The sequence below is a fragment of the Aythya marila genome (genome assembly GCF_965140915.1).
Source record: "Aythya marila genome assembly, chromosome: 10".
NCBI classification, from domain to species: Eukaryota; Metazoa; Chordata; class Aves; order Anseriformes; family Anatidae; genus Aythya; species Aythya marila.
Window position 1 is genome coordinate 8,744,747 of NC_139051.1, and position 20,383 is coordinate 8,765,129.

At 41.1% G+C, this 20,383-nt stretch overlaps 1 protein-coding gene across 3 annotated transcripts in view; it reads left to right on the forward strand.

The window, feature by feature from the left end:
• FHIT (fragile histidine triad diadenosine triphosphatase) overlaps positions 1 to 16,858 on the forward strand; it is a 561,360-nt gene extending 544,502 nt beyond the window's left edge. For 2 of the 3 annotated variants that reach the window (XM_082768094.1, XM_082768093.1), the window contains 2 exons: positions 8,899 to 9,002; positions 16,570 to 16,858. In XM_082768094.1, coding sequence (XP_082624220.1) covers positions 8,899 to 9,000 — 102 coding nt within the window. In that variant the 3' untranslated portion in view covers positions 9,001 to 9,002; positions 16,570 to 16,858. The remainder of the gene's footprint in view (positions 1 to 8,898; positions 9,003 to 16,569) is intronic. The other variant, XM_082768095.1, reaches the window with a different exon arrangement.
• Positions 16,859 to 20,383: the final 3,525 nt, after the last annotated feature.

Sequence of the window (20,383 nt, forward strand, 5' to 3'; positions counted from 1 at the left end):
TGCTCCTATGTCTGGGTCTAGTGTTGTATACTACCATTATAACATCAAGAAAGCGCAAGCCTCCACAAATATTCTAGACGTTGAAGAAACATTTTTCTTTACTGCTACTTTAAGAGATGAATTTTCAGACTCTAGGGCATTTGCCCTTGACAAAGCTTGTCTGGCTTGTATGCCACTAGGTCAGTGGAATATCAATAGATTCTTAATGCAGTCTGTCTTTTAGAGTTTCTTTCATTTCTCAGAGCAAGAGTAAATGTCATTCCTATTGGCAGGTTATAATGGGAACATTGAGATACTAATTTTGAAAAAAAAAAATATACACAGCTGTTAAATAGTCTTGGTCTCCATCTTGTGTGTCCTCTGTCTGTAGCAATTACAAGGTTAGATATCCCTTAAGATGCCAGAAAAGGTCATTTTGTTGTCTTTCCTACCCCATGCCTCAGTGAAATATTCATGGTACAGCTCAGGTATTGGGATTGGGTTTAATGTTTCGTTGCCTCGCCATCTGTTTTGTTCTTGCAGTTGTTGCTTTTTCCCTTGGCGGGGAGTGAGGAAGCACAGAGGCTGCGGTGAGGGATGCTGGCATGTGGGTCCAAACCTGGTATAAAAGATGAGCATTGAATCTGCGGTAACAGTGTAGCTCCTCTGATCAGAGTTATTTTCTTTTTAACATCAAAAGTCTTTGTGGTGAAAATATGCTATTATGCATGTAGATCATCAGTGGTAGACAGCCTCTGTGTTTCCTCAAAGGCTATGAAGCTGCATTAAAATAAGCTTTTATGTTATATGCTAAGTTAATTCATATAACTTAGCCCAGGCATTGAAATAAGATCCTCACTGAGACAAATGGCATTATCAAATTCCAGGGACACATTCAACTGAGTTTTCCAGGGTATTGTGGTGGATTGGTAATGGACAGCACTGAGAAAGGCTGCACCTACAAGGTGATGCAGAGCACCATGATGGTTTTGTCTCGGGCACCCAAGTCCCTTGATCACAGCCCGCCCCAACCACCCAGCTGGTGGTGGCACCCCTCCCCCTGTCATGGGACCTGGGGACAACCGCAGGGTCACAGAGACCTGACAGAGCTTGTAGGGCTCACAGGAGCGTTGGGGTGGGTATCTCATACCTAAGTTTTATGCTCCTTTGTGACTATTCTTACTGTATCTACAGTATTTACCCCAATAACACTTCACAAGGATTTTCTCAGATCCTTTTTGATCATCTTGTTCTCTTTTTTTGCTGTTTCCCTCTTATTGCTGTTGATTTAAATGTCATGACATTTTAAACATGACTTATTATAACAAAACAGTATATAAAACAATATGCGGCATAATAAATGCAGCCATCTTTTTCAGAGTGAATGTTAAATGAGAGCAATTTATTCCTCAACCTATTTTAGTACCTGCTTACTGGATGGTATTGGCCGCGTAAATCCTGGGGAGGCCATCTCAGATGCAAGGTAGCTTTGCATGTGCAAGGCTGGAAGCTAAAGTACCTGGGGGATGGTTGGAAGAATGGATCATCCTGAGGATGTAGCTGTAATCCCATGACAGTACTGTGATCCCATCAGGGAAAGCAGACAGGACCGTCCTGGAGAACTCTGTTGTTGGGTGAGAGGTCCCCTGAGACAGTGGTCCTGGAAGCACAGAGAAGAGCAGGCTTCGAAACCACATGGGGTTTTCCTCCAGCATGCAGCATGTGTCATTTCTGACATTTGAAATCTTAAAATATTCCTATAGTTGGTGGAGAGAGTGACTCAGAGTATAAGTTACTCCAAGACACATGAAGTGAATGTTTTCTTAATTTCAGGAGTGTTCAGGGGTGGGGAGGGAGGGGGGCTTTATTTAATAGTAGCTGTTTAGTTGGCGTATGTTTATTCCCAAAAAGAGAAGAAATCTGCTCTCTGCTCTGGTCATTGCAGGCTTTTCCCAGAGGTGTGGTGAGGAGGGAAGATGTCCCCAGGAGTTTGGGCATGCTCGGGTCCCCCCAGCACGCTGAACCAGCTCTGTGCTGATACTGTGGGACCCGCGGCTGATTTTCTTTGTGCTGGTGAAAAAAATACATAGCAAACAAACTGAATCAACCACCTTAATACAAATGTGTCTTCCTTGGCATGTCATGAATCTTATTGAGTGTGCCTAGGGTAGGGTAAATATTTGTCTGAAGTTAAGAAGATTAGCGGGGGAAGTTCTGACTTTGAGACTCCCTGTGTTGAGAGCCAGAATCCATCAGCCTGATATGGGCACCCTGAGGTTATCTCTGCTACCAGGGTGGGACTGACACATCGCTCTGCAGCTCTGACCTTTGGGGAAAAATGCTTTCAGTCAAGTAATACATGCACCTGCATGAAATTTTTGAATCACTGACTCCATCCTTGATTAAAGTGCTTTTTCTTGATTAAAAATAGCCTTTTTCCAAATGAGTAATGTTGCATGGCAGGCTGTGCTCACAGTATAACGTTTCCTCCAGCATTATCATGTTGATGACATTGCCACTTCTTACTCGGGACTCTGTGCAACACCTCTTTTGTGTAGGCAGTTCTCCATAGGAAATGCCTTTAGGAAGTTCCCCACATCCCTCTATCTTGTCTTCCCAGGTGAGGAAACCTGCAGAGGTGCTTGTAACATTATCTGTTAACTGAGAGGATAATGGGCAACTTTGGGCAACTTTGTCTACTTTAAAGCATGGCAGAAAATGTATCCAAACATGTTTATAGATTCTTGCTTGGATTTCTATCAGACCGTAAATAGCAGTTTTCCAAGTTCTTGGCAGAACTTCATACGCTAGTAGATATTCCTTCAAGCATCTCCTTTGTAATGTGCTCACTTTCCAAGAATTTTATCTCCATTGGAGCCAAACTGGAAGTCTGTCAAGGTTTGAGCTCTTCCGAGTGCAATCTACATATTTCACTGAACGGTGGATGTGTTTTCTATATAACCATCATTCTGCTTATGGTAGTGTCAAAAGCCAAATATATTTCAAAGCCAAATTGCTTAAGATACCTTTTGTATTTATTTTCTTATTTTTATATGAAGAGTAGTTAGAAACTACTTTTTGCAGTTTTTATTTTAGCGAAGCACTTAAACACATGTGCTTAGGAGTTTTTACTCAACCTTTGTGTTTCCACAAAATTCTACAGTTAAGTGCTTTGCTAAAAGGGTGTAGTTACTCGTGTCCATGTTGAAGTATGAGGTTCAAGTCTTTATCCAAAGCACAACAATACAAATGAAAAAATATTTGCAGTTTGAAAAAATATTGTGAAAGACTCAATGGGAAGAAAAAGTAAAACACCCCCTTTAAAATGCAGCTTTGATAAACTGAGATTTCCAATGAAATGTGTTTTGCAGGGGTAATATCAGTAGTTGTGGTAGAGTGCATTGCACAAAGAAGTGGTGAAAAAATTGAAGGATTTTTTTCCAGTAGATAGTTTTAAAAATTGTTGTCTAGATTACAGGTAATTTGGATTTCTTAATCTTGTTAAATAACAAGGATTTAATGCAGCAAGTAAAAATACCACAATCAGGTATTTGTTTCACGGAGATATTGATATAATATAGAATCCCAAGCGAAGTCAGCAGATGAGGAAGTAATAGGATGTGTTTTTTTTCTGCTGTGTTTACTGTAAACTAAAGCAATTAAATTACAGCAGTCTTGTAGCAGTAATTAAGTATGGAGGCAGGCCCACAGATGCAGAAAGCTCTGAAGTGCCTGGGCTGCTCAGCTGGGGAGTGGGAACTGTAGCAAGGGCAGCTTAGAAACAGGGCCTGATTCTGTAGCAGGTGCTGAGGGGCAGCCAGGGCTCTGACATAGCACTAACACTATCTTGTGGGTGCTCTCTTGTGTTCAAGGGTGAATGTGCTATGCTTGTTCTCTGCCTGTTTTTGCCCTTTCTGGGACCCTGCCTGCAGCAGGTGCAACGGGAGATGCCCAGGGCTGGGAGCTCTTGTGGCTGATAACCCACAGGTAGGTAAAATGGGATTTAGGGCCAATTGTGTTCAACAAATGATACAAAGCAATCACAGTGTACCTGAGAAAATGCTTTGTGAAACCACTGTCTGTCATTCTTTTGTTTTACGTTGTTAGTTCAGACAAGACTCAAAGCACAACAAGAGGCACAGAGGAGGCTAGGCTGCCCATGGGAGAAAAAGAAAAAAAAAAAACTTACACTTCCTTTAGGAAGACAGCAGAGCTTGAGGAAAAGGGTAGAGTGTAGCAGGAGGTACAGATGATAGCAGTAAATGTCACAGTTAATTACATTATGGGGAGGGGTGAAAATGAAGCCTCACTAGGAGGATGTAAGCTAAATTAAAAAATAAAAATAAAAAATGAGGGGAAAAGAAGGACAAGTCCAAGGAGAAAAGGGTGAAGAAAGCAACAGAGAAATTAATGTGGAGGTAGCATGTGAGGAAGTCAGTAGCAGGAGTAGGAGGTCCTTAGTGTCACCAAATGGCTGAGGAGCTATAGCCAGCTCAGTCCTACATGGTTTTTTCCTCAGGTAAGATGCCCAGGATCAAGCCCCGCTGCAGCTGCTTGCTGCAGTGTGAGAAAAAGATCAGGGATGTGCTGTGGGGGTGTTTTTATCACACAGCTCTAGGTCCACAAGGGAGTTGGAGGACAAGGTTTGTGCAGCAGTTTTTGTCACCAGTCTCTGGAAATGGGTTGTCACTAAAGAGAGGAAACTCTTATCCTCCTCATGGTTTACATGTTAATCCAGTGCTGAAATATTACTCTGCAGATTTCACCAAAGTGGGGGAGGTTAGCAGAGAAAAAAACTAAATAACCCAAGGTATATTTGTAATAACAAACAATACCAGCTAGGTAATGCCTGACATCTGATCCAAACTACTAGCAAATATTGGTGTGTTTTGTTCTGGTTTTGTGTTTGTTTTTTTTTTTTCCTGCTGGTTTTGACAATGTTATATTGCGTAATTGATGAAGCAGTTGAGTTTTTTTGTATTGCAGTAGTTTGGTGTAATTACTCTCCACCACCATGACTTTTCTTTTAGTTATATGTACCAGAAGATACTAAACTCTTAAGTATCAACAGTAAATATTCACTGAGACTGACAATGTTAATTAGCACTAGAGCTTTTTTTTTTTTTCCAATACTTCTAGCTAGTGCTCTATGTTAACACCAGCAGAAAAGCCACCTGTGTTATGGCATAAGTAGAGCAAACCATTATATAGATGTCATTTCAAGCAAACGACAGTCCTGGACCTGGGTTCACAATAGCATAATGCATTGTGAATTCTGGGCTCCTCCACAAAGGGCAAGAATCAAAGGTTCCCCAATGCGAATGTGTTATAAAACAATATTGTGTTTCCCTTAAGAATTGCAGTGATAAAAACGTAGACCATTCTGCAGCACTAACAACTTTAATAAAATAACATAAAGCACAGCTGTCAGGTCTGCCAGCATCTCACACTGGGAGACATGAGTGAGAAAATGAACGCTTTTCACAAGCAGAAATATTCAAAGAGCTTCACTGTTTACAAGTAATCAAGACTGACAGTCATAGATTATTGGTGGAAGAGCATTTTCTGCTTGAGGTGAAAGAAGAGGATAATTTATCAAGAAGCCCAAGAAGTCAGACATCAGTAATGATCTGCTTGAAGAAGGGCTTCTCTTAGAAATAGTGCATTTATTTGTACTGCGAGGCAAGATGATGTGCTAAGTTATTAAAAAAAAAAAAAAAAAGTCTTAGTGCTTGAAGAATGTTGAACCAGATACAGCATGTGATTTGGGTAATGGCAATTAGAGAATTGACTAATGGGCATCTCAGCATTTGCCTAGAATATTACAAGAAAAAGTTAACAGCATAATAAAAGTTGTCTAAAAGAAACATTCATGTTCTTCCACCTTATCCTGTTCTTTCAGAGTTATTTGAGCTGTGCTAATCTCATTGCTTACCTTTTTGTTAGTTGCATTTTTGAGGTATTCCTGTAATGCCACAATAGGTTTGCATTTGGTTTCAGAGAATTTGGGGCTCCCAGAGTTGCAGCAGAGCATCTTGTCTGTCTGTCATGGTTCTTTTGCATCACCTTTCCGTTCTGTTTTTCTGTTCCATTATGTACCAGCAGTTTTTCAAATGGTAGCTAGCTTGGATCTCTATGGAAAATGATTAGTAGACTGCAACACACCTTGGTTTGCTCCCTGACCTGCAGGGATGTAAGGCTGCCTGTAGGCAAACTCCACTCCCAGTGCCTCTGCCATGTCTTGCATGAATTGCTGCCCAGGTACCAAGAAATGTTGATTCCTTCCTGGGGTACAGCATGGATGGAAAGAATTTGATTCTGGCTAGATCATGAAGCTTATACTGGTGTAAAATACCATGGAGGTTCATTCCTTGCAGTTTAGCCTGTCCGGCCAGGCTCACCCAAATCTTATAGCTTTTTCTTTGTCACTTACTTCATCCAAATTTTTCTGTCTTTCACTTAGCATACGGTTTGTATATTTTAGTCTTTAATTGGCCAACTTTGGCCAAGATTACCAGAATAATGCTGAGGACAGGCTATCCTACCGCACTCTTCTGCACCACATCTGCAGGGATCTGGGCTTCAGGGCCGTTAAGTCTTCCATTACCCACCACAGAGCACTGGGAGCCTTACTGAAGGCATTGGGAGTGGTTTTGAGAGGATGTGGTTCAGTCTATCTCCACGTCTGTTCCAGTTTTCTAGCTAAATCTACGCAAAATGACTCAAAATCATGTCAGGGAGATGGATAAGATCTCTGGATAAGATTTTATTGCTTTTTTTTGGTTGGTTGTTTTTATTTTTTTCAGTTTGCAGTAGTAGAATGGTCCTACAGAAACTATTACAGACTTCGTCTGGTCTGTGTTTGAATATCTCTGAGTAGGGATGTCAGTTCAAGCTCTCCAGCTTTTCTCTCTGACTGGAGAGGAAAGAGGGAAATCAGTTTGTTGTTTTTTTAGTTTAAATTAGTTACTTAAAAATTAGTTGGCTCTCACCCGGATTGTACAGATATGGGATGGTGAGGAAGATCAGCAGTTAAAGCACATCCCTAAAAAGTATTTCTTGCAGGTTAAGCAAGGAGCTCTAGAGGAACAGGGGCTGCCCTCCCTTGCCTTCTAGCACTTTCTGTATCTCATGCTGATGCCAGGTTGAATGAGCGAGATATTGCTTTTTTAGAAAATCAGCTCGCCCCTCTGACAGATGATTGATTTACCACCACTTGGTTCATCCTAGTGCATCGTCTTGTGAAGTGTGAGCATTTACAGTCCATGGAAAGTATAAGGTGATGTGTGCTGCTTCCCATAACTCTCTCTCATTGCCAGTTGAGCTGTGGTACCTATATGCCATGCAGGTGTGTACAGTGGCACAGAGGGTGATGTTGGCCATGTATACAGTGTACCTGTTCGTGGTTCATAAATCTTTCTCCGTAATTCTATAGCATTATTACAAGATGGATTTATGACATACCTAGAGCTAATGTAACGATGAAGATTAGTTCTATACTAGTCAAACAGTAATACACTTTAATTTGCCTACAGCTATTGTATCATATTGGCATGAAAGGAAATAGCTTTCTAATGCAGCTTCATCTGCTGAGCAGAAAGAAATCTGTTGTAGAGTGTAAAACTGCACAGAGCTATAGCTGGCAGCAAAATTTAGAGTAGGAGAAACAGCACAAATAAAAGTATTTGTGAGTTGGATATATGCTAACAATCCTAGTTTATTGCTAAACATGCCATATACAGTAATGAAGTTTGCTTGGCAGGTACAATGTTGTTTCATCTCTGTTTTTAACTGCTTCATCTTCTGTACTAAAACTTTTCCAGGAATAAAAGGTGTAAATTCATTTAGCTTCCAACTTTTTTTTTGTGACATTAACAAAGAGTAGATGTTATGTTCCTCAGAAGTACTGACACTGTTAATTCGATCTGTACTTGTCTCTGTACCTAGAGACACACTGGAATTCTTGATACTTCAGCAATTAAAGCAAACGTTTCTGCTGCCTGTTGTTAATGTAGTCTTCCCTTGATGAGTTGCAGGGATTCTTTCAATATACATGTGTACAAATAGATACTCAAGTGATACAACTTTATATTTGTCATAAAATAGGACTCTCCCTTCTAGAGAAGCAAAGGATGTGTTTGAAATTTTCAGGTCTCGGATAATATCACTTAATACTTCATATGGGATAGATCTTATTTTTGTTGGCATATTATGCAAGGTAGATTCAAAAATTAAGTGTTTCATATACTTCTGATCCTTTTCCCCACTAAATCACTGGTGAAATTGTGCTTAAAAGAAGTTTTCTTTCAAGAGTACGGACATATCTCACATTCAACAAGGGCAAGGAAGAACTAATAACTTGCATGCAGGGAGGGAGTGTATCTCTTCTGAAAACTGCTGGTATAAACTGCTGATGGGAAACAGCTGCAACAGGGCCTTGTTATCACAATAGGTCTTTGATGAGAAAGCTGGCCCCATGGGAAGAGGAAAAAAGAGAACATTTTACATGAATTACTGGCAAGGTGTCCAGGCGGCTTCTGCCTAGACCACTCCACTGATGTAATGGCCACTTCAAACTACTAGAGCATTTGTCATCCTGTTACCTACCAGCTTTGCATCAAAGACTCCCAAGGTATCTGACCATCAGCTCACAAAGGTGAACTTTGTCACTGCCTGTTGTTCACCCTTGTACCTTGCATTTTCTTCATGAATCCATCAGAGACAGTTATCTAATCCTACTGTTGTCTTCACTCTAAACCAGTAACCTTTACCCTTCATCTTTCTACCACTGGGTTCCTCCATCCCACAAATACATGGGATATCTTGATTACTTGGAGAGGCAGGTCTTGATTTTGACAATAAAATTAGAGAAAGAAAAAAAAAAAAATTACCAACTTTTTTTTTCTTCCTTCCTTAAAGTTGCAACAACATGACAAAGAGGATTCCCCTGACAAATGGAGAACAGAGGAAGAAATGGCAGCTGAAGCAGCAATTCTGAAGAAGTATTTCCAAGAAAATTAGAGGTAATGGTTTGCGCATTAAGTTATTCCTGCAACACTCAGAACTCTTGGGTGTTCCATAGGATTCTTAAGGACACATGAGAATATGTAGAATGAAACCTAAAAAGCTCTTTTTTTTTTTTTTGTTCGTGTTTTTTCCTAAAAGGACACAATACTCCAACAGTGGCTGAAATAACATCCTCCTTCTCAAACAAATAAGCACCATCTTAAAGCTTTTAGTTCCCAGAGAGTGAAAAATAACACACCTGGAAATCAGAATCATCTGAAGTTACTTCAGAGGAACGCCTGTCCTAACATATCCTCCTTGTGTTTTTAGAACAGGAAATAGCCATGGCACGAGTTAAACTGCTGTGTACAGCCGAACATACATGTGTACTTATATGTATAAAATCCCAGCAGAATACAGACTATAGAGTGGAATAAGCAAATGCTAACTTCTTCCTGCAAATCTTAAATAATCTTGTCAATTCAATTTCAAAATTAAGCCTACTGGAAAACAGCTTGTTCTGCTGGATTTTTCCATGGCCCTAGAAGAAGGAAAAAAAAATAAATAGGGGAGAACAGAAAAGAGGGAAACACTTGGCAGGTGTTAACATTGGTGCACTAGAAACTGAGAGGTTTTCATTTTGTACCTGAAGTCCCAGAAGCCAAATTCTTCCAATAGAAACAAACTGGCCCCCAGAGATTGATGTGAGTTACACTGGGATGTATGCTGCAGCAATGATGCCAAAAGTTCCCTCTCCACTGTTCCCCATATGTTGTTTGCCATCATCTAGCAGTCTCATTTCTGTAATTTTTCATATTTTTTTCCTCTGAAGAACCCAAATCCCATGAATATCCCTCCTAATCTGCCTGTGACTCATTGCTCACAGCCCAGCTTGACAAATCTTGAGCTAAACTACATGACACATGTGGCGTATGTGCATCACAGCTCTGTCTCCTGTGCCATTCTGTCCTCAACATTTGGGCTGGTTTATTGGACTCTTCTTTCCATTTTTTTCTTGCACGATGAACATACTTTGCAGCAAAAACACCAGCTTCTCCAGACAAATTAGCTGTGCCAATACCTCTGCAGACTGGCACAGATAAAGATGTGAAACACACGTAATTCACATGGGTGGAGGAAAATTGTCCTTGGCTTCTGGGACTGATACTGTTGGGGACCTAGGGATATCAAAGTTTGGCCTACACAGTCAAATTTCCAGTGACTACTGGATTTGCTTGTAGATACCCAGTTTTTCCATATCTCAGAGATGTGCAACTCAGCCAGAAATACTATATCTTTAGGTAAGACACATGTGAGTACTCTTCTCTACTAACAGGCATTATGTAGTGCTTCATCTATGCCGCAGCAGCGAATGAATAGTACTTACAATAAAACGCCCTATCCCTATTCCAATGTAGTGATGTTCCTAATTATATATTTGGTAGGTCTGGGATTATTTTTTTTGTCTGATTAGAAATGAATCTGAAGTATATTTGTGGAGAGATTTGTAAAGGAGTTGGAATTGGGTTCCCACATATCAATAAGGTGTTCTTAGGCTCTTCTGATACGATACGCAAAGCTGGATAGATGAAATTGGCTTGCAGAAATGAATTTATACATGTGGCTGGACTTTTATTTCCATTTATTATGAAAATAAATCAGTGTGTCTCTATATGGATGACCTCTTGATAAGTTCTCCATGATATTAAGGTCATTACCTCTCCTAGAACAGGCTGGTAAATTAAATCTCAGCAGCATCATTATCATGAGAGTATTTTTGTCTAGTACAAGCAGTCCTTCCAATCCTTGGTTTCCAATGCAAGGCATCACTGCCAATCTCTTCTCCCTGATGGTGTTTTGTTTCTGAGGTTTAAGGCTCTGAACCTCTGAAGGTATATCTGAGCATCTTCTGAATTTCTCAGCCTTTACCTACTCTCTTAACCTTGCTTCTAAAATGATGAAGATTGAAAACTCTTGGCAAATTAACAAGGTTATATGCATTCTCCTTGAAAGCTATTTCTTCTTTTTTTTTTTTTTTCCACCTACAAAGGATTTATTTTGTCATTTATAAGTTTACCTGGACACTATTTGACTTGAGTTTTTTCATGCAGCAAGGAGAGAGTCAGAAAGAGCTGAATGTGAGTGTTCTGCAGCCAATAAATGGCAATTTTAAGGCCTCATGCATTATTTTCCTACTTAACTGTTTTGTTCAAAGAAGCCCCGCTCAGCTAGATTAGCCTGGAGACTGAGCAGTGTCTCAGCTTTCCTAGCTACCCTTGCATTAATCACAAGTCCCTCAACTGTCACAACTCCTGTGTGACTTGTTAGGTACGGGAGCGCCTTTTTATCTGTATTTATAGATTCTGATCAATTTTAGATGACTTTCTTTTTGATAAGAAACACTTGAATAAGGCAAGAAGATCTCAATTCTCTTTCTACTACATATGTTGGTGCTGATTGCTCTTGGTGGGTTGGGTAGCTAATGCAGAGTGCTTCTACACCAGTCCCCCAATGGCTGGAGATATCCAACTACTTGATTAAAGAAATGAACCCCATTTAGCCTTGCTAAGCTTAAAGCTTTAAGAAAATACTTGTCTTAAAATAATTCACTTGAGTGTATGATTGCCTAGAGTAGGAGAAAATGAGATCAGGGAATTAATTTGGGTTTTCCACGTGTTCCTGGTCTTTCCCTTTATCTCTCAACCCCACTGTATCCTATCTCCTCAGAAAGACTTGTTGCTTCCTGAACACCCCCAGCATGGGTAGGCTCTACAGGGCTGCTCACAGCAGTGCCTTTACAGAGCTGAAGTTCAACAGAACTTCATGTTAATCTGAAGAAGGATAAGAAAAGGAAAAAAAAAAAAAAATCTGTGGAAAGGATATTTAAAATGTCATTGCTCTCACTTAATAATACCAAGATTTGACCTCTTCAGGAGCCATTCCCAGTCACACATTGGCTGTCATATGGCTAGTTGTGTTTGCTAACTGGTTGCTCTTTGAGGCAGAATCACGGGGAAAGAGTCCTTACTCAGCAAGACTGGATGCAGTATCTTAATTTCTAAGTCTGTTTTCAGATGCGCCTTTTAAATTTTTTCTATCTATAGCTGGGTGTTTTGATAGTCTGTTTTGTGCATTTTAAATTATGGTACACATGCCATCAAAAAGGCTAAAGATTAAAAGAGTTACTAACCTTCAGATAAGATTTGAAGAATATTTCTGTTCAAAGGCAATTTCAGTTTGTGTTTTCTGCAAAAAGAACGAGGCTGCACAAGTTTCAGTAGAAGTTTTCCTATTTTACACACAACTAAAGTAACACTTTTATGCCATTAGCAAAGTAGTCAGTCTGAAGTATGATGTCAAAATGTCCCTTTGCATAAAGGAGATTGGCAGTGATACTCTGTTGCCTAGTGCTTTTTGAGCTGCAAATATCCCAAAGCTTTTAATTGCTTAATCATCTGAATATTTTGTGTCATTCAACATGCAAAATTCATTTTAAAATCTCTGAAAATAATTTGGACCGCATAGTGGTGCAGGATTTCTAATGTCAGTTCTCCACTTCATTCCCAGTCTGCCAACATTTCTGGAAAATCTAGTCTTTTAAACTTTTGTCAGAGTATATGAATTTTATTCATTTTTTCACCCCACTGTGAAGGAGATTATCTCATTCTTTGAGAGCACTCTTCCTGCCTCACAACTGCCTGTTCTGTACTGAGGTATCAAAATGCATGAAAAGATGCTGTTCTGTTGACTTCAGCAGGGGAATTACCACTGTTAACAGTAGCTGACCAAAGGGAATTTAAACTAGCAATTTGGTTTGCATCTGGTCTTGCTCCAGCACCTCTCATCTTTCATGCTGCACTTGTGAGAGCAAGCACCAGAGCAATCACATCACTTTCCTTAAATATAGGCAAGTGTGATAAGATGACTCTCAACACCTTGGTTGCTCTACTCCAATAAAAGCCCTCCCATTATTTTTGGCACTTCATGCTGAATAAAACCACAAAACGATGGTTATGCCTAGGAATGGATCCACAGAGTGGATGTGGGACATGTGTTGTGTGTACACAGCCAGTCTACCCCCAGAAGATGCTGCACGTGGGCTGTGTGGGACAAGGCACAGGTCATCTTCTGAGGAAGATGCAAGAGCACAGGCACAGCCAGAACTATTTTCTACAACAGGTACTTCTCCACTGTAGGCAGCCCTTGGCAGGAAAATTAACCATGCAACTGTAGGAAATACAATGTACTGTGGTCCTCCCTATAGGGAAAAGGGAAGCAGTGGAGATGGGTACCATCGGCAGGGACCCATCAGCCATGTGAGCCTTGCTTCACACGCAGGCAGGTTTCTGAATGCTTATACTGGAGTAAGGCTCGAGGGGGTGCCTGGTCCTGGGGACTTCCCCAAGAGCTGCTCATAGCTGTTGTTAGGAGCTGTTTGCATATAATCCTGAAGTAAATACATACCCTAGTAATCAGCCATAGATTTCTCTGCACTCCAGACTTAAGTGCTATTAATTATATCCCCTACTCAGCAGTCTCCAAGAACCATTAATTAGAGAGCAGGAGCTGATGGTTTGCTTGTCTGTGTGAAACTATTATGGCCTGAAAGTGAAATATAAGCTTCAAAAGAAACATGTTTTATGAAGGTCACCTTGGCAAACATCATAACAATCTGTCAGAAGAGAATGCCGAACTCCAAATGTGTGTTTCAGTGTGACATTATGCTTTAAGTAGTTGGAAATAGCAAAGAGAAGATGAATTGGATCATAGGGTCTATGCTTTTTCACCCAAAATTCTTTTTTTTCCTGCAGTGAGTACATATAAAGTAATCTTCTTGTCATTTCAATGGAATGGAAGGAAAGTTAATATCAACAGAAATTCCACAGACAAACATAATCTGGCCCTTGCTGGTATTTTTGAAGTGTAAAACATCCAGAGCCACCACCTCTGCAGCAGGGAGGTTTATGCACAGCAGTTAAATTATCTCTTCAAGGGAAGATGTAACCAGCCAGGAGAAGTACAGTGACTGTGTCTTGGCAGTAATGCCCACCCTAGATGGCTCAGAGGAGAAAAGGCTTTCCCCAGGTAAATGTGGTGTATTAATGTGCAGCATCCTCACCATCAAGGCTGATTATTCTTCTGGTTGAAGCGTAGCATTATTCTTATGAAAACAAAGATGCAATACAGTTAGCTGTGGCTATAAGTGAAATGTCTTCCTCTTGCAGGAGGCCAGCATAAACATAATGTCATTCTCACAGCTGTTCCAGGGCTCTATTTTGAGGTTTTAAGTGCTACTGTGCTAAAAGTTATGTATCTCATTCTCCGGACTTCCATTTCCCCATAGGTGGCCATTTAATTCAGCTGTAAAGGGTACATGAATTCCATACTGCACTGCTTGGATCCTGTAATTATAGCTACAGTAGAAATGTCACGGCCAGAGACAGACAAGATTTTACTGCATAAAAGCAAAGCAGAAAATGTGTTACTGTTAGCAAAGGAAGCTGAAAGAGGGACGGATGTTCTCTTAACTTGTGCATCTGGAAGCCTGAATGCTTACTGAAGCTGTCCATCAAATGCCAAGTATTTTCAGTATGATCGTGTCTTGATTCATCATAAACTTTGTATGCATCGCATTGTCTGTGAGAAAAATGGGGAACACCAAGCACAACTGATGGGCACTGTATTGCAGGACCTCAAATAAAAGACTCAAGGTACAGGATAGTGCCGAGCATCAAATAAAGATATGAACTGTGGTCAAGGACTTTTATGCCTAAACCTGTGCCCAAATGGTGTTAATCCCTTGCCCCCAAAGCTGTGAAAAGATGCATTCACTAAGCAGCCAGACCCTCCTTCGAACAGATTCATAAAACACGTGCCAAGTAATTTACAGGCTGCCATCAAGCTGTCTGTCAAGAGGGGCATACAATGGAAACTGTTGCTCAAAATGCCATCGAATGGGGAAACATATGTTTCAGTGAGAAAAGACAATCAAACAAAGAAGTGGGCGGCTGGGGAGTTGCAGCCACAACAGCAGCAAGGATCCAAGCCTTGCATGCAGCCCCGGTAAACAAGTTCGAGGACTGTGCCCCTGTCTAACAGTTGGGTAACAGCTTTGTGTTTAATAAGCTGAAATAATTTGCTGAGTAGTGAAGCCAGCTCTAAGCGTGGTCTGAAGTGAAGGTACAAAACTGAAGGTACCAAGCAAAAAGCCCACTACATGTTGAATTATTAGCAGAGGTTTGTATCATGTTATCCTATTACTGTAGCTGCTGCATAATAGAACTGCCCAGAGAGACACTCATAACAGCAACTCGAACGTGACCTCGAAGCTTAAGAGCTGCCTTTGTGTGAGTTTCAGCATCTAGGCTGTGTAGGTGGAAAGGCATTAATAACTCCTCTGTTAAGTAGTTATTTGAAAAAGGAGAGGTGTGATGGACATTTGAAATATGTTGGACTGAGTGTATTTGAGGCTCTGTTGTTAGCCAGGATATCAGTCTGTACATGAAAGGACAGGAGTGCGGATGGTTAAACCCAAATGCCCAATTTGTGTTAGCTTCTGGGGCTGCTGGAAGCCTCCAGTTAATGCCGTAGTAACAACTGTGCTGTGAGTTTGTGCAGGGAATTAGGACGTGGTTTTTACAGCTGTAGTCAGCTGCAGTTGTCGGGCTCTCCAGGCTGTAGCAGGCTCTGCTGCAGGAACGCTCTCCAGGTCTGTCATGGCAAAGCTCTCTGTCCTAGTAAAGCTCTTTTCCTAGGAAGGAACACCGAGAGTTGTATGAAATTGGAGCAGATAGACATGGAAAGAGATTTCCAGCTCATTCTCCAGTGTCTGAGATAGGTCATGTTTTCAGAGCAATGGTCCCAAATCCCTGACATGTAATGCCTTGGCCTTGGGTAGAGTCCCACAATAGGGTCAGGATGGGTGAGGATATACAAGAGATGATGACTTTGAAAGAGCATTTGTAGGAGTTTATATGAGAGATCAGGCACCCCAAAGCCTCTTGCATGACATTATTAGAGCAAAATTGATTTGAAGAGTAAGAAGCTGTATTTGATGACACAAGATGCCCTTTCTAATCCTTTGTTCCTATCACTAGCGGTCAACAGAGCTGGGGACTGTGCTGCCTTACTCAGTGACAACAGAGAGGTGGTTTCACTTCATGTTTGTTTTTTGTAAAATGATCCTGACCTCCTTTGGTGGGTGCTTTGTGAGTTAGGAATGAAAAGCACAATGTGAAAGACATTAGTATTATTTGGAAGTGAACTTTATTGGAAAAAAAAAAAAAAAGTATATAATAAATCAAACAAATGCTTCCTTTTCTTGCTCTGCTATGTGTTTTTAAAGTAGTTGTGTGCAACATTTTTTTCCTTTTCCTATACCACAGGCTATAATAGAAGATGAAATGTGCTGTGTGTGGATTTAACACTGTTTCCTTTTGCCTATCACTGTCAGTGTTTCCTGATGGAACACACTAATGAGCACATAACTCGTTACTCGTTAGCAGTAAACAGCCTTATATTTTGTCTTACTAATACAGATCAAAGATACTATTATGTTTAACTGTTATGTTTGATATTTTTCAGGTAACAAAGTGTTTGAAAAGCATCCTGTGACATAAACTTCCCGGAAAGACCTCGTTCTTTTGTTCTCAGTGGCCCTGGAGCAGCAGCTGAACAATTTTATTATGTTCTACAAATAGGGGATTCTTCTATGAAAAATTTTATTGGACCTTTGGATATCATCAAAGTTGAATTTCAGCTAAGACAACTAACAGTACTGATTCAAAATACTGCTCTGCGTAGTAACTCATATTTTTCTGAATTGTATACTTGGGAACAAATCATTTAAAATTGTCCCTTGGTCTAAATTGAAATAAAGTGCTAGCAAAACTGGGTAGCTGCTGCATTTAGATACATTACAAAGCATTTACTCCATGTTGTGCTTTTTCAGATTCGGTTATTGCGTGTGGGCTATCATATCAAAGAAAAATTAGATCTTCCAGCAACATGACATTTCATAAAAAAAAAAAAAAAGTCTTTGTTATAGACTAGACAAGATAAACTTGGAGAGCTACCTTTTTGCCAGATAAGATAGTAGAACAAGAAATATGTACTGCTTCTTAAGATCTTTCCTTTCTCTGTTGCTTCTCATGCATTGTCACAAAGTTTCTGGGCCTTATGGCAATAGAAAACACTTCTGCAGATCAATGAATATGTAAAGCTGCTAATGTGATAGTCATTGTGGCAGGGTTAGACCAGCATGAAAGTCCTGCTTGCAGTAAGAGACAATGTGAGTGGGAGCCACCCATGTGGAATGCTCCCTCTGCAAGGAATGCTGTGTTCAGAGCCCCACAAAGGAAGGAACCCACTATGGGTTACATGTTGATTGCTAACATAATAAAAAAGAAGTCAAACAACAGATGGAAGGGAAAAGAAATGAGTCTGCAAGACATGCATGAAATGAGCACCCATAATCCTGCTCTTGAATTGTGGGAAAGCTACAGCTGAAGTTTTCTGTGTCCCCTGAGCTAGGATAGAAAATCATGTGTGCCATGTCCTTCAATAAAAGTTCTTTAACAAGAGCCATGCAGAGGGGTGGCATGGGCTGCAGGGTTTACCTGAGCACTGGGGGACTTCAGGGTCAGGTCCAGCCCAGATTCAGGCAGTGCTTTGCATGCCTGGCAGCACAGTGTGTTCACTGTACTGAACATATAAAAATGTTTTAAAATGGTCTGTCCTACAGGGTCATACCCTGACCTAAGAATTATGAAAATACATGATAGACAAACTGATATATAGCATGATGTTCCCTATACACTGCAGAGGAATTCACTCCATTGGTTTGAAGTCTTTCTGCTCGTCAAATGCAAACAGAAACACTAGAGTAAAAACATTGATTTTTGGTTCCAGATTTTACTTTGTTGCTGTTTAAATATTGCTACTGAAAAGCTGGTTTGTTTTCAAAGATTTGCCATGACGCAACGTGGCAACCCATATAATCCATTAGCCCTTTGAAAAATTGTAGCTATTGTAATGCAATTCCTTTTTGCAGGCAGAGTAAATGAAAAGGCCATTTTGATGGCGTCTGCACTTTTTGGACCATGAACAAGGGCTGAATAAACAGGAAATGAAGGTAAAAGGGTAAGAAGTGACAGAGAAGAAAAGGTGAGCAGACAGGCCAGGCAAAGATGCTGGCAAATGGGCCAACATGAGCAGTTGCCCTTTTTGCACTTAATTATTTAAAGTAGCTGTGATTTCATGTAGAAGGAAGACAAAGGTTGTGCTAGCAGGGAAGTACTAAATGGAAAACCTGGGCATCCTTTACATTTGCAAGGTATTTCCAAACCTCACTGGCTTCCTGTTAAGTATGGAATATTCTATATTAATGCCACAGCTCATGATAGCAGGCGATGCGCCAACCATTTTGCATGGGGGCTGCTAAGCAGATGAGTGTTGAGCTGTATGGAGCATTTCATTTGTGTAAATGAGGAGGCCGTTATCACAGCACTAAAGGTCCTGTTTTTAAAAAAAGCCTCCTGTGGCATTATACACAAAACAACCTATTTATGCAGCATGAAAATATTTATGTGCTGTGCTCCAGCTTAAAAAGGGAATTTGCAATAGATGAGGGACATGAGAAAGGATTGCAGTGGGAGATAAGAGCTTAGAAAAGGCAGATCATGAAGTACATGACATCCTGCAGCAGTATGTAGAGTAACTCCCCTGCCCTTTTTTAAGACCTGAGCCTTGAGGATCAGCCTGGATCATTCACATCCTTCCTATAGGCTTAATTTCCTTCAGACAGAGCATTCTATGCAAAGATACAGTTACTGGAAGTGCAAGTGCACTGCATTGAAGACATCGCTGGTCTTTGTAACAAACCCTTTTTTTTCCATCCTCAATTCCTTGCCCTTGTAGCAGGACCTGGGTCATCTCCGGCATGCAGTGTGCCCAGGGCTTGCCTTTGCACTGGGGGATGCTGCAAGACACTGAGCTCCTCCACCAAAAGGAGAAAACATGGCAGTGGCTCAGGTGAACGTGGTACAAGTAGAGTGGTCCCAGTGGCATGGCTTCTTAATATGGGGTAGAGATAACTGTGCTTTCTGTTATGTGGCTTGGGACTATGTTCCCTGTCCTTATACACAAGCAAGTTTCCCTGACTTTTTCCATTACTGAAAGTTCACTTAGTCGAAGTGAGCAGTTCCTCCAAGGGGATGCAGTGACTGTGCCTGCGTGCCTCTATTTTCATTAGCAAAACAGCTGTGTTTCAGCCACGTTGCTCTTTATTGACTTTTGTGGAACAGGCTGGGAGTAGGATGTGGCTCCAGCTGCCCTCTTATCCCTGCCTGCTTTAAAACAAAAATTGCAGGAGAGCTGTCTCGGGCACAGTTAGTCCTGTGGGCATGAGAATGGCCGACCCTGAGAGCGCTGATCCAATGGGGACGCTGTCAGTCTGTGGACCCTGTTGCTGCCACAACAGGCAGCCCTGGCGAACAGTCCCATTTGGAAGCCACCTGGCAGCTATCTGCTCACACACGTAGACTTTTCGGGCTGGGCAAAAACATTACGAATCGGCTCTGAAGGCTGTGGCACAGTGGCAGCCTGGGCCCATGTTGTGCTGTGCAAGGCTGCAGGCACCTGGCTTCTGCAAATCCGTTCTTGGTTTTCCAAGAATGCTCATCTAGACCACAATTATGGGTCTTTGTGCAGAAAAGCTACTTAGGTGGCTAATTGTCCTGGTTGCACAAAGGCAACCAGGTATTATTCTACAGTGCTTTCAATGAAGGCTGTGAGTACAGCAGGAAGATGTATTTTTAATTACCTTTCAGCAATTCAGCATCACTTTCCCTCCAGGTGCATCAACATCCTTCCCAGCACCCCTGGTCCTCCACAGGGATCAGTACCACCCCAGATGGCTCAAAAGCACTCAGAGGCTGATGGACCAAAGGGCTGCGGGTGTGTCATGTCAGCTTCTTGAAGTTTTTATATAGTACTTCAGAAATCAGTGTCATGCTGCTTGTAACTCCCTCTGAAACGCACACATCCCTCCCACAAGTGCCAGGCTCTTATTTGATCCTGTGCTCAAATAGGAGCAATCAATTAATGTTGTAAAAGGTGAAGAAAATAAAAATTAAAAAAAAAAAAAAAAAAAAAAGAGATACAGAAAGAGTTTGGGAAAAAAGGGGGGGGGGGGGGAGGGAGAAGAGAGAGTTTGGTGTATGCATGAGTCTGAGTTGACTGCAGACCCCTGACAGTGCCTGAGATGGAGGCTTCTGTCTGGGATGGGGGAAGCTGAGATCAGCTACTGGCTTGTGACAGCGCCCTGAATGGTTCCTGGGGACTGAACACCCCCTGAAATAAAAACACCTGAATGCATGTAGGATCTGGGGGGTGATCT